Source organism: Callithrix jacchus, chromosome 13, assembly GCF_049354715.1.
Source record: "Callithrix jacchus isolate 240 chromosome 13, calJac240_pri, whole genome shotgun sequence".
NCBI lineage: Eukaryota > Metazoa > Chordata > Mammalia > Primates > Cebidae > Callithrix > Callithrix jacchus.
The window spans coordinates 32,155,700-32,170,026 of record NC_133514.1 but is presented as its reverse complement, the minus strand read 5'-3'; the positions used below and the strand labels follow the sequence as shown (position 1 = coordinate 32,170,026).

The 14,327-nt window shown below is 38.0% G+C and overlaps 1 protein-coding gene and 1 pseudogene across 1 annotated transcript in view; both read left to right on the top strand.

Moving 5' to 3' along the window:
* PURG (purine rich element binding protein G) overlaps window positions 1-3,266 on the top strand; it is a 36,949-nt gene extending 33,683 nt beyond the window's left edge. The window contains exon 3 of the mRNA XM_002756927.6: window positions 2,371-3,266. Coding sequence (XP_002756973.2) covers window positions 2,371-2,475 — 105 coding nt within the window. The 3' untranslated portion in view covers window positions 2,476-3,266. The remainder of the gene's footprint in view (window positions 1-2,370) is intronic.
* A 6,639-nt stretch (window positions 3,267-9,905) lies between these two features.
* On the top strand, window positions 9,906-14,061 carry LOC100406394 (acyl-CoA:lysophosphatidylglycerol acyltransferase 1 pseudogene; annotated as a pseudogene).
* Window positions 14,062-14,327: the final 266 nt, after the last annotated feature.

Below are 14,327 nucleotides of genomic sequence, written 5' to 3'. Positions count from 1 at the left end.
TTCTATTAGGTTACCAGTATTTTACTGTCAAGCACCTATGGGTAGTAGAAGCAAAATACAAATGAATATAAATGCTGAACTTTAGATGTTGGCACCAATATAGATTATGCATAAGCTGTTGCAATAAAAGATATTCATTGTGCCTGTACCTGAAGAATTCACCTTAGGTTTTCTCTGGCCTTGTTTGTTTAAGCCTGCATGATCATTTTAAATATAAAGACAGCAGGATATATTAATGAATGAATATAGTGAATGAATAAAATGATGGCCCTGTTTGCCATGGGATTAAATACTCTGTTAAATTTTCTGTGGGGCATTGGCTGCTGTATATTACAGCATAAACTATATTGTTCACAAGCATCATAAGTCTTATAGAGATCACAGAATTTAGAAATTATACATCTTTCCCTTTCCCCACAAAATGAATTCAGAATTGACAATTCAAATGTGTAATTTTAAGCTGCTAATTATTAAAATTTATTAATACCTTATGAATTGAAGATTACATGAAATAAAAGCTACAAAAGAATGCTAATTAATAATATAACTCCATATACTATCAAACTTCTGATAGCATTGAGTTTCTTATAAAGCCTTAAAATATTTTAATGATAAATGTATTACCTGGAAAAGAAGGCACTTTATTACCTTGAACTAGCTATTCGTCTGTATAGAATATGTCAAAAATCCCTTAAATTATTCTTTATCCTTTTATAAATTTATCCTAGTTATATGTTTTTCAAAGCCTCTTACAGTACAACGTATTAATTCAAACTACTGTAACTTAACAGAAAAATTGTTAACATGATGTAGCCAATGAATAATACAGAAATGAAACTCAAGAATAACAAAAATATATGTGATAACAAGACTGTTAGTCCAAGTTGGTCTACAATCGTTTCAGATTTTTAAATGGTGTAAACTTTTAAGGCTTTTTCATTGAACAATTTTTAGACAGTTTTTATTTTTAAATCTTATTTTTAATTGGTACTATCTTGTCTTGAAATGTTGATCAAATGTAAAGGCAATCATAATTATTAAGCCATTCCATTATAACTCAATTTTGTTTTAGTTGAGATTTTTTAGTGTAATTCTAAAACATTAAAACATCGGTTTGTTTCTTTTTTGCTCAAGTCAGCCATGCCTGGTGAACTATCAAATTGAAATCATCAACATTGGATGTGCTGCTGTGTATAGCAGTTTCCTCTTCAGAAAATTAGTACTTGATTTAAACAAGGAATTTAGTTCAGCAGAAAAAGCGTAGGATAATTTTTTCAAAAGGGTTCAACCCTCTCAAGTTAAACCTTAGCATCTTTCTGAGACTCATAAGGATAGGCTTTTATCCAAGAAATTTTTCCAACAGTAAAATATTTCAAAGTGAGCAAACTCCACTTTCTTTTTTGCTTGAGGGGCAGTATACTTTTACAAAAACACATTTTTCTATAAGTTTACTTATCTTTAAGTCATTCTTTGTGGCGGCCATTTTTCCATCTCTGATTTTGAATGTTTCACTAAATGTAAATGCAGTTTCATAGACAGTCTTATCATTACATGATATAGAAAGGAGTCCAGTTTATCGGAGGTCTATTCTTGTTAAGGGGAGACCAAACACAAATTCCATGTCAGTTGTTTGGTTAGGTTCACTGTTTTCTTTCAAAAATAAGATATATTAACCCAAAGGTATATTAATGTCATGGCATGAACAATCTTCAGTGTAGACCTATTGAGTATTTTGTGATGCTGAGTAACAGACGTTTCTCAACTCTCTGTGATGCTAAATATTTTTCTTAGAAAGTTTTGTTTAATGTTAGATTGTTGTTCCGGAAGATGTTGGTCCTAGTGGGATTTTTTAAAACTTGGAAGACAAATAAACGCATGTATTACAAATATAGAAATGGTGAATTGTAAACTTACCATATAGTACTGATTTCTATTTTCAAAAATGTTTTGCTGTTAAATATATACAACATAAAATTGCTGCTGTACTGTAGTTGAGTACTTTTTCCTAAATGACCCTGTTATCACTATTCCAGAATTAGAAGTTGGGCAGATACATGATTGATTCATGTGTCTGCATAGATGCTTCAAGGTATATTCTTCTCTTGGTGAGTAAAATTATATTTTCCTTGGCATCAATGCATTGAGATCTGAATATACCTGTATCTATCAATCCTTATTACACATTTCTTATACAGTAGCTTCAAATATGCCAAAAAATGGCCTAGACACAACTAAAAATTGAGGGTTTGTTACATGCTTTCTAACAGAAAGGTTTTCATTGAGATTAATTTTGGGTTTGTACTGTGAAAATAGTGGAACACCCTTGAAAACTTCATGTTTGCTAAATTAAAATTAATATTTTTTCTTTAGCTCACAAATTATCCCAAATCCAGAGAGAATATCAACCTTTTTCACTGTTGTCAAATCAAGCATAAGGAACAGCCCCATGATACTACAAAAACAGTTGAGGAATAAGGAATAAATCTCTTATGTTACACCTCAGAATAAAGGCATTCGGTGAAAGAAATGAACTGAAGTTCATCATGAATGCAAGGCCTCTGTACTTGACATTCCTCCAAGGAAAGGAAGACAAGTATCGACACCACTGGCATCATTTCCAAACTGACCTTACGTGGAATAATTTCCACCACATTGAAGTACTTTTCGACTCTATCCGGTTTTTAGGTTTTGTTTTTTTTAATTCATCAAGCCTTTCTGTTTTCAGACCACCATTTGTCAGCCTTGAGGTAGAGAGATGTATAGATTTGAAAACTTTCTTAAGAGATCATGTAACTATATAACTCTGAATTTAAAAATTGAGGAGGGGGAGGGATAATTTCAACCCAATGCCTCTTACCAGAAACATTTTTTTAAATCTGTAACTGCTTTAGTGTTAACAGGGTACAAGGTGGTTTTTGTCCCGTATTGTTCTTAAAAGGTTCTCATTTATTGTGATTGTATTGTACTGTATGAAAATAAATCATAAATTGCCTTGTATTGTTTATAATAGACCATACCACGTACTACTCAGTTTTTATGTTCCAAGTTTTTCAGTGATGCATGTTAACAGTTAGGTCCTAAAATTCTGTGGTGCTAATTCTCCCATACCCAATGGTGCTTTTGTGGATGCTAACTGCACACATGCTGAACAAAGCTTGAAGTTTAAAACTTTCCTCCCTTCCTCTGTTTATATGAAGTAAAATAAAATAACTTGAATTTGTCTCAAAGTATCACTGACAATCTAATAAACTTGTTTATATGTGTGATTACTTTGGTTTCTTAATTATTTTACGGAAAGCATCTCAGCTCTATTGGGCCCCAAAAGTTGATTTTGTGTTTATTTCATTATATCATTTGTGCCCCAAAATTTGTGGTATCTTTAGGAATTTAAATGCAGTTGTTCTGGCTTACAAAATCATCTTTAGGTAGGATCTATAGAAAAAGACCTATCAGAACTGGAAATAAGTAAGTTGAGAAGATCAAAAATGTGCCAATACAGTCTATTATAATGCCTTTATCTATTTTGTAATTTATTAATAAGGTTTTATCACCTGGTGGAGCCAGGAGATAACATTTGCATGAAAACAAGTATGCCTTCAAAACCTTTACTGCAACTCAAATGACATTGAAAAGGTCATTCTTATATGCTGATATTAAAAGTTCCCCTCCTCATATATGAAAATAAGGTCAAAAAAATTAAATTGAAATTTTCCAGGACAAACTGACATCATATGCCAGAATGTCATAATAGATAAACTTATGGCAATGGTTTTATTGGATTTTTAGCTTCTGCATCTATATTAAATCACAACAGAAGGCCAAGTGAACCTGCTAATATCTTCATGAGGGCAGAGGGCTGTTTCTCCCAAGCCAGAGATAAATTCAATATAAAGGCACTATGTAAATTTGCATTCCAACCTTGGTACTTTGCCTAACTCTTGGGTAATGTTAAAATTTGAAAAGAAACAATCGAAACAAATGGATTAAAGCTCCTTGAGCAACAATCATTGACCTTAAATAGAAGATCATCAAACCTATCAGCCTACTAATCTAGCAGGTCTCATGACTTAAATGATATTCCCATACTACTATGGTTCTTTATTATATAAAGAACTTCAGGCACAGTAATTTTTGCCTCAAATAGCTATTACATTGTGTCTAACTTCTAACATCAAAAAATGAAGTTTAAAGAATAGTGCCAATGTGAACCCTAAGCTCGCTTCTGTGACTATCTTAAATAAATACAATATTTACTAAATCACAGCCTCTCACCAAAGATATTTTTACAATATATTTTTCTAACTACCTTAACAGCATTCCATTTTATGAAAACTGGTAAATAATAAATGTGCTACAAATTAATTTCACATATTCTTCTGGAAGAAAAATATGTTTAATCTACATGAAAAGATCTCTAATTTATACTCACAGTAAATCAGATTTCTATATTAATTTTCATCATTGTTTGTCCCATAAAAAAGAGTACCCTGAAAAATGCTTATCAGCTTTCATTGGTAGTAGTGAATTTTTTAAAAAAAACTTATCAACTTTAAATAACATGAATGTACCTTGTAAGTTTGGTTCCTCTGTAAGATGGTCCCTCTGTAAGTGAAAGCATTTTTTTAATTACACAATTATATCTGTTTTTGTAGCTTTATTAGCATTATTTTTGTCAGTTGTCTTTTCTGTTCCTATAACAGTAACTTTCCCTTAGAGAGCTTATGCTCAAGGTATCCTCCCTAAATCCTTATAGGAAAGCATTTTGAAAAACAGACCCAAATGTTTTCTTTCCAGTAAGGAAAATATTCTATAATAAATTCCATGTATACTAAAAGCATAACGGTACTCAAATTAGGGAAGTAATTTTTCTCATCAGGAATTGCTTTAAGTTTGCAAATGGCCAATAATAATAATAAGCCAATCTGCAATCTACATCACTTCAGATTTGTCTTCATGCAATCTTTTTTAAAAACTGTTGAAGTAGGTGAATACTGATTTGCACTAGGACTAAAGTTATTTTTCTTACCTCTTGCTTTATCCTTTATCCTTGGCAGAGATTCAAGGGAGGTGAAAAGACTCTTGGAAAATAACTGAAAAGTAATACAATACACACAACATAAGAGAGTGGTAGTTCACAGGACCGAATAAATCATGAAATGCAGTGAACTCAGAACTACACATACTTTTCCAAATTGTTCCCTTCTTACACTTTCACAAAGCAAGTTTCCCATCATAAAAGACTTAACAAAAGACTGGCACGTGAAGATCAAAAGGACTGAATGAAAAGGCTGGCCCTCAGTTTTGTGTATTTAGAAGTTCCGTTTTTTTGTAGCTAAGAAGACTTTGATGAAGGAAGAAGTAAAAAAGAAAAAGAAAAAAGGAAACTCATTTTTGTTAGTTCATTCTGAGTGAATTCACAAGAGATTCCTCTTAAACAAGGTCACCTTGAATAACAGTCAATGGAGAAACCAATTAATTTACAACAAAAAATAAAGTGTTACACCTAGGGAGTGGTTTGGAAAGAATCTGTGCATAAGAAGTGAACTTTGAAGTTTGATTTTATAGTTTTTGCATATTATTTCATGATAAGCGTGTATTATTTTATAGTTTATAAAGGCAAGAAATCAAATGCTACACAGACCAGAATAGGTATATCAACTGGTCAGCACATTCTCTTTCCAGGAGGAAAATCTGCTTTTTTTTTTTTTTTTTTTTGGTTGAGTCTAACTTCGTCACTGAGGTGGCAGTGCAGTGGCAGGATCACAGCTCATAGGCTCAAGTAATCCTCCCACCTCAGCCTCCCAAGTAGTTAGGACCACAGGCACGTGCCATTACGCCTGGCTAACTTGTTATTTTTTGTAGAGAGAGCATCTTCCTATGTTTCCCAGGCTGGTCTTAAAGTCCTGGGCTTGAGCAGTCCTTCCAAAGTGGTGGAATTACAGGCATGAACCACTGCACCCAGCAGGAAAATCTACTTCTAAAACCTGATTAATGTCAGAACATTGATATAAAATCAGATGAAGGAAAATGACTAATATTCATGAATAGGTCATGATGGGTTTCATGATACAGACCTTCCAAGAAAACAGGAATAACCACATCAGCATATCAGCTGAGAGCACAGTCACCCCAAGTCAGAGATGGAAACCACTAATAAATCCTTATGCTTTAAATCTTTTATTCCAGATTCCTTGTGACCCCCCCATCTTTCAGTGTGAAAATTATTGCTTATATGATTAAGCCACATGTTATCTTGCATTTAGTATCACTTTAGGATTTTCAGTGATAGAATATCGTTTTATAAATATCATTCATCATTAAGCATTATCATAATGTTACTACATAATCATATCATTACATTATATAATCGTTATTTTTATTTTGCTTATTTGTTTTTGGTAACAGGGTCTCACTCTATCGCCCAAGCTGGAGTGCAGTGGCGTGACCATGGCTCACTGCAGCCTCAAACTCCTGCCCTCAAGCAGTCCTCCTGCCTTGGCCTCCCATTATGCTAGGATTACAGGCACAAGCCACTGTGCCCAGCCTATTATTTTTTATAATCATCATTATTAATCACTAAGTATTATTAATCACTCATTCTCATTATAAATATCATCCATTATTAACAAAAGTTTTACATACAATAGCTCTCTGACCATGACCCTTCTTGATAGAGATTTAGGGAACATCCAAATTCAGCAGAAGCAACTAATGAAAGACCAAGATGCCTCCCTTAACCCTCCTGGTAGATGTTGCCTATTAACAAACCATAGCAGCTGAGAGCAGCTCACACCTGTAATCCCAGCATTTTCGGAGGCCAAGGCAGGTAGATTACTTGAGCCCAGAAGTTTAAGACCAGCCTAACATGGTGAAAACCCAGCTCTACAAAAAATACAAAAATGAGTACCGGTAGTCCCAGCTACTCAGGAGGCTGAGGCTGGAGGATTGTTTGAGCCCAGGAGGTCGAGGCTAGAGTGAGCTGTGATCATGCTATTGCACTCCAACCTGGATGACAGCGCAAGACCCTATCTCGAAAAAAAAAAAGTAGGCCATAGTATCTATTTTTTGTTTATTTATTTTTTAGACAGAGTTTAGCTCTTGTTGCCGAGGCTGGAGTGCAATGGTATGATCTCGGCTCACCACAGCCTCTGCCTCCCAGGTTCAAGTGATTCTCCTGCCTCAGCCTCCTGAGTATCTGGGATTAACAGGCATGTGCCACCACACCCAGCTAATTTTTCGTATTTTTAGTAGAGACGGGGTTTCCCCATGTTGGTCAGTCTGGTCGAAAGTACTGGGATTACAGGTGGGAGCCACCACGCCCAGTCAGGCCATAGTATTTATTCAAATGGCCAGATACAGATCTAGAGTCTTTCTCAACTCAGTACTCTCCTGGCAGCTGCTCCCAGTTGACTACACTTAGCATGCAAGATTGACATAGTTGCCTTTCTGCCTTAGACACCCACCAGCACATATACATGCCATCTGTGTTAGTCTGGGTCCTCCAAGAAGCAGATGCCAAGATGGAATTAGATGTGCAAGAGATTTATTAGAGGAAATGCCAGTGAGGGAAAATGGAGAAGGAGCCAGTGGAAGAGACATCAGACTCAGATGCAAGTCTGCCCCCTGGGGAGAAGAGAGAAGCAAAGGGGAGGGAGGTAGAAAGGAAGTTACTCCTAAGACTGCAGTGAAATTATAAGCAAGTTTCAGCCAGGCCTAGGGGAGTCCTTGAGCCAAAGTCACTCTTCAGAAGAGGCCAGCATTTTGCAGGTTCAGCCCCCTTAGTATCCCTGTCACACTCATTTATTGGCTGGGAGCAGCCTAGGGGGAGCCCATCGCAGGGCTAACATGACGATAGATTTCAGAGCATCACAGCTGGATCTGTGGGCCAATTAGGTGGAGACTTAGAGCTGTTCAGTGCCAATAGGAGTCTGTGGTGGCCGTGAAAATGCATCTCTCAGATTTCCTTCTACAGGGAACATAACTGACTCATGGTCTATTTCTGCATTCTGTGATGCTGGCTTGTGGATGGTGTGGTATTCAAGTCTTACTTACACCAGCCACTTCCTTTGCTATGAAGTGGTCCTCTAGTTGGATGCCTCTGTCTCTGCTGCCATAGCACACTCTGTTGATGTGCCCATTCTGCCAATTCTGAGGTGGCCAATGGCAGTCTGATCCAGGTCCGAGTCACTGTCAACTTGGTTGTTCAGTCCCTCTCTCATGATGGATGGCTTCTGGTGGACGTTAACATGTGATACAAAACTCTTCACAGTCTGGGCCAGGTGCAGTGGCTCGTGCCTGTAATCCCAGCATTTTGGGAGGCCAAGGCGGGTGGATCACTTGAGGCCAGGAGTTCAAGAACAGCCTGGGCAACATGGTAAAACCCTGTCTCTACTAAAAATACAACAACAAAAACTTAGCCAGGCATCGTAGAGCACATCTGTAATCCCAGCTACTCGGGAGGCTGAGGCAGGAGATCACTTGAATCCAGGAGGCGGAGGTTGTAGTGAATTAAGATTGTACCACTGTACTCCAAGCCTGGGTGATAGAGCAAGACTCCATCTCAAAGAAAAAACTCTTCGCAGTCTGCGCCTGTTCCTATATGTGCACCTACAAGCCTCTACTCCAGGCCTCTTGGACCCAGTCTTCCAGTCCTTTTCTTTCCAGGCTCCTGGCCAGATAGCTAGGCCATCAGTCACTCCCCAGGAACTGTGAATATGCTTACCCAGGCCACTTCTTCCATGCAAAGTAGGTGACCAGGTGCACAGCTCATCTGGTGTATAGTCTCCTTTCTACTTAATCGTCTCCAGCAAGCACCCACCCACATTATGCTGGGACTGAACCTTAGTTATCAGGTAGGGGAGATGAGGGCACCTACCAAGGGGAACATGTGTTGCCTTGTGAAGCAGGGACCTCTTCTTATACAACAGAAGCACTACCGCTTACCAGAAAGGATGGGGCACTTTTGCAAGCCCAAATAATTGGGAAAGAAAGTGGCAGTCTGCCCAGACAATATATTCAAGAGCCTCCATCTACATACCCTCATCCCAGTTTTTAGGGTCTCAAGTTTTCCCAGGGTCCCAGGTATTCCCCGAATGCCCAACCCTCATCCCCACCACTGCCAACCCATTCGTCACTGAATATTCAAACATCTAGGGGTCTCTGCAATTCTAACTATTTCATCCTCACCTGTTCAAGCGTGACTGCTCTCCCACACTCCAGGAGGTAAGGGCCTTTTTGTAAGATGCCAAAAGAGGCTCTTGCCTCCCACACTTAGCCATTTACTGCTTGCTTAACTGCTCACATTATCCCTTAGCCAGCAGCAATACAACTTAGCAGTAAACAGTCAACAATTTTGCTGTCTTTGAGGATATTTTTCTCTCCATAACTTTCAAATGCTTCAATCATCACACCTGCAACATCTTCCCTCGCTCCACCCACCTGGACATCTTCCCAGATCACCATCAATGAAACCTTTCACCTTTCACTCACCACCTTAGGCTAGGGACTATCCACACCCCACCTATCAATCAAGTCAATATCCTCTTTGCCCACTGGAGGGTTAGTAGGTCAATTCAAAGTCATAATCTTACCATCTGTTTCCTTGGATCATTCTTGGTACTACTTTTGCCAGCACAGGACATCTGAGAAGCAAAAGCCAAGATAGGATTAAGCATGTAAGAGATGTACCGGGTCAAATGCTGGCGAGGGAAAATGGGGGGCTGGAGGAGCCTGAGTGAGACATCAGACTCCATGATGATCCCACCCAATGAAAAAGTGAACAAAGAGCTTAGCTTGCAGCATTGCAATAAAAAAGATTCAGCAAGGCCAAAGGGAATGCTCACGCCAAAGGTGCTTTTTAGAGGAGTCTTATGTCTTCAGATATGGGCCTGCCTTAGTATGCTGCCATGAGCAGTCCACGGGAACAGTGCAGAGGAAGCAGAGTCCTGGCCTGCACAGGAATGGAGGTCAGAACACTGCAGTTTGTGCCTCTGGTTACCTATGCTCACTGAAGTAGATCGGAGAGGCACATTCCCAGGGCTGCCACGCCATTGCATGGAGGCATTTGGGATCACAAAGCAAATCTCGGCCATTAATGAAATGGCCATGCTTACTTTGCTTAGTTTGAGAGGGAGATAATTTTTATTCCTATACTCAAAATTGGGGGAAAAGAATCACCCTAATTAGAGTCTGAATTGATCATAAGTAATAAACTTAAAGTAATATTAAAGTATCTTTATATGACATTTAATAGCAAAACTCTACTCTTCATTGTCGACAGTTCAATGAATAGTCCTCCAAATTAATTTATATAAATATATTAACATGTGAATATAATTTTTAAAATCTTTTGATATGTTCAAGTATATATGTATATGTATATCAATTAATTTGGAATATATGTGTGTGTATATATATGTGTATATATATATATAGATATATACGCACACACATACACACATTTTGAGACAGAGTCTTGCTCTGTCACCCAGGCTGGAGTGCAGTGGTGCAATTTTGGCTCACTGCAATCTCCACCTCCCAGGTTCAAGTGATTTTCCTGCCTCAGCCTCCCAAGTAGCTGGGATTATAGGCATGTGTCATTACACCCAGCTAATTTTTGTATTTTTTAAAATTAGATATGGGGTTTGCCAGGTTGGTTAGGCTTGTTTTGAACTCATGGCCTCAAGTGATCCACCCACCTTGGCCTCTCAAAGTAATTACAGGCATGAGCCACCACACATGACCTTAATTTATAAATAAAATGATGTTTTACTATACCCAATTATACTACATCCAAATTTTTTTCCTTAACATTACAACTTTTGCTCCTCACAGCTTTTTAAAAATAATACTTAAAAAAATTGATTAGCTGGGCATGGTGGCAGGCACTTATAATCCCAGCTACTTGGGAGGCTGAGGCAAGAGAATTGCTTGAACCCAGGAGGCAGAGGTTGAAGTGAGCAGAGATCATGCCATTGCACCCCAGCCTGGACAAAAATAGCAAAATCCTGTCTCAAAAAAAAAAATTAGCCAGGCATAGTGGTGTGCCCCTGTAATCCTGGCTGCTTGTGAGACTGAGGTAGGAGAATCACTTGAACCCAGGAGGTGGAGGTTGCAGTGAGCTGAGATTGCACCACTACACTCCAGACTGGGTGACAGAGCTAGACTCCGTCCCCCACCCAAAAAAAAAAAAAAGCGACGGAATGGGGAGAAGAAAGCAATTTCAAAAGATGAAGCAGTGATGTTGGTGAATCATCAGGCAACAGATGTGTGCACACTGATGATGTGCCTCCAGGACAAAGGGCTGGTTGTTGCTCAGGGAAACTTCTTTATAAGACAAGGAAGATCTTATCGTGACCAACAGCTGCTGCTTCTCAAGAAGCACTTAGAAAATAATTACAGGAGCAGAGATCGAAAATGAATTGTTTTGTTTCCAGAAGGGGGCTTCCTCAGGAAGAGCAAGAAACAAGTCAGGCATTTGCCAAGAAAAATAACTTGCCATTTCTTACACATGTTACTCTGCCTAGGTCTGAGGCAATAAAATGGTTTCAAATGCGCTTGTAGCACAACAAGAAAATGGAAGTCCAGCAGGAGGAGATGCTAAAGAATTAGACAACAAATCAAAATTATCCAGTGGATGATAGATAAAACGATAGCTTATCCCAAAGCTGAACCCATAGATATTCAAACCTGGATCCTTGGATACAGGAAATCAATGGTCATACATGTACATTATAGGATCTTTCCAATTAAATATGTACCCCTGGAGACTGATGACCTTACCAATTGGCTCAATTCACGGTTTATGGAAAAAGAGGACCTCTTATCACATTTTATGAAACAGGAGCTTTTCCACCTTCCAAGGGCCATAAGGAAGCTATTTCCAAGGAGATGACCCTCAGCAACATGTGGATATTCCTCATAGTCTTTGGCATTTTTGCCAGGCTGTATGTGATACAACATCATTCAGTATTTTTACCATTGCCTGTTTTAGGGATTGACTGGGACTTGTCAAGGTCACCACAGGAGTTCACACTTTCTTTCATAAGTGTGCATTATTTTACACATGCCAATCAGAATATATTTTTTTAAAAAGCAAAAGAAATTCAATGGATGGGTTAATATTTATCCCCCTTTGGTATAGTTCAAAACTCTACTAAAATGAGGATTAGTAATAAAAAAAAATTGTTACATGCTTCATATAACATAAAATTCACTCTTTGAAAGTGTGCATTTGGTTGTTTTATTAGATTCACTGTGTTGTGTAACCATCACCACATCATCTAGAATATTTTCGTCCTCGCAAAAAGAAATGCCGTATCTATTAGCATTAAGTCCCAATTCTTCCTCTCTCTCAGACTTTGTCAGCCACTAATCTACCGTCTCTATGGGTTTCCTATTCTGGACATTACATATCAACAGATTTGCGGTTTTATGTATCTGGCTTCTTTCAGGTTAACCCATGCTGCAGGATATACCAGTAATTCATTCTTTTTTATGAATGATATTCTATCATATGGATATAGCACTTTCTGTTTATCCATTTATCCGATGAGCATTTATTTGGGTTGTTTCCACTTTTTGGCTTTTATAAATAATACTGCTATGAGCATTCATACACAAGTTTTTACATATATATTCGGTTCTCTTGGGTATATATGTATATATGATACCTAGGAGTGTAATTTCTGGGTCATATAGTAACTCTATGTTTAATTTTTTGAATAACTGTCAAACTGTTGTCTACACTGGCTGTACCATGGTATATCTCCAGCAGCAAGCCATTTATTTAGTTATTTCGAGACAGGGTCTCAGTCTTTCACTCCGGCTGAATTGCAATGGCATGACCACAGATCGCTGCAACCTTGACCTCTGGGGCTTAAGCAATCCTTCTACCTCAGCCTCCTGAGTAGCTGGAACTACAGGCATGTGCCATCATGCCCAGTTAATATTTATTTTCTTTTGTAGAAACAGGGTTTCACCATATTGCCTAGCCTAGTCTTGAACTCCTGGGCTCAAGCAATCCATCCACTTTGGCCGCCCAAAGTACTGGGATTATAGGCATAACCCACCACACCTGGTCTATTTCTTATCTTGAGTATCTTTCTGTATGTAGACATGAATAAAATTCTTTTTAGTAATTTTATAATTCCGTTGTGTGAAGGCATCACAATTTCTTTAACTAATCCCCTAATAGTGGGCATTGCATTGTTCACAGATTTTTACAATATCAACCAAGGCTATGTTAAACATATTTTACACATATTTTAAATGAAGTGTCTTGGTCATAAAAGATGCACGTTTTAGTTGTTTTATTGTGGCATAAATGACATACAAGCCACTGTGCATATTTCAGATGAACAATTGGGTGTTGATTATGTATACAACCATGAAACCTTCACCACTATCAAAAGAATAAACATATCCTAAGGATCTAGGAGAATTTGAAATAATAATAAAACTATCCATTACCTAAAACAATTTCCGGGCCGGACGCGGTGGCTCACGCCTGTAATCCCAGCACTTTGGGAGGCCGAGGCGGGTGAATCACAAGGTCAAGAGATCGAGACCATCCTGGTCAACATGGTGAAACCCCGTCTCTACTAAAAATACAAAAAATTAGCTGGGCATGGTGGCACATGCGTGTAATCCCAGCTACTCAGGAGGCTGAGGCAGGAGAATTGTCTGAAACCAGGAGGCAGAGGTTGCGGTGAGCCGAGATCGCACCATCGCACTCCAGCCTGGGTAACAAGAGCGAAACTCTGTGTCAAAAAAAAAAAAATTTCCTTCCCTCTGACACCCATTCTGATCCTATCACCAGGCAACCACTGACCTACTTTCCATCAACATAGATAAGTTTGCATTTTCTATAGTTTTAAATTGACTCATACAGTATGTACTGTTTTTTAATCTGGCTTCTTTTACTCAGCATGTTTATTTTGAGATTCAGCTATATTGTTGTGTGTATCAATAGTTCATTTATTTATATTATCCCATGGATATGGATATGCTGAATTTATATGGATGCTGAATGTGTTCATTTATTCATTTATTGATGAACATTTGGCCTAATTCGGTCTTTGGCTATTAAAAATAAAGCAACTATAAAAAGTTGTATTCAAGTGTTGTTACATTTGCTTTCACTTCTCTTTGGTAAACACCTAGGAATGGAATGACTGGATCACATGGTAAGTATGTGTTTCACTTTTAAAGAAGATGTCAAACTATTTTCCAAAGTGCTTATTCCACTTTACATTCCCACCAGCAATCCTTCAACAACCCCACTGATAATTGGTATGGTTGGATTTTTAAATTTCACCATTTCAAGT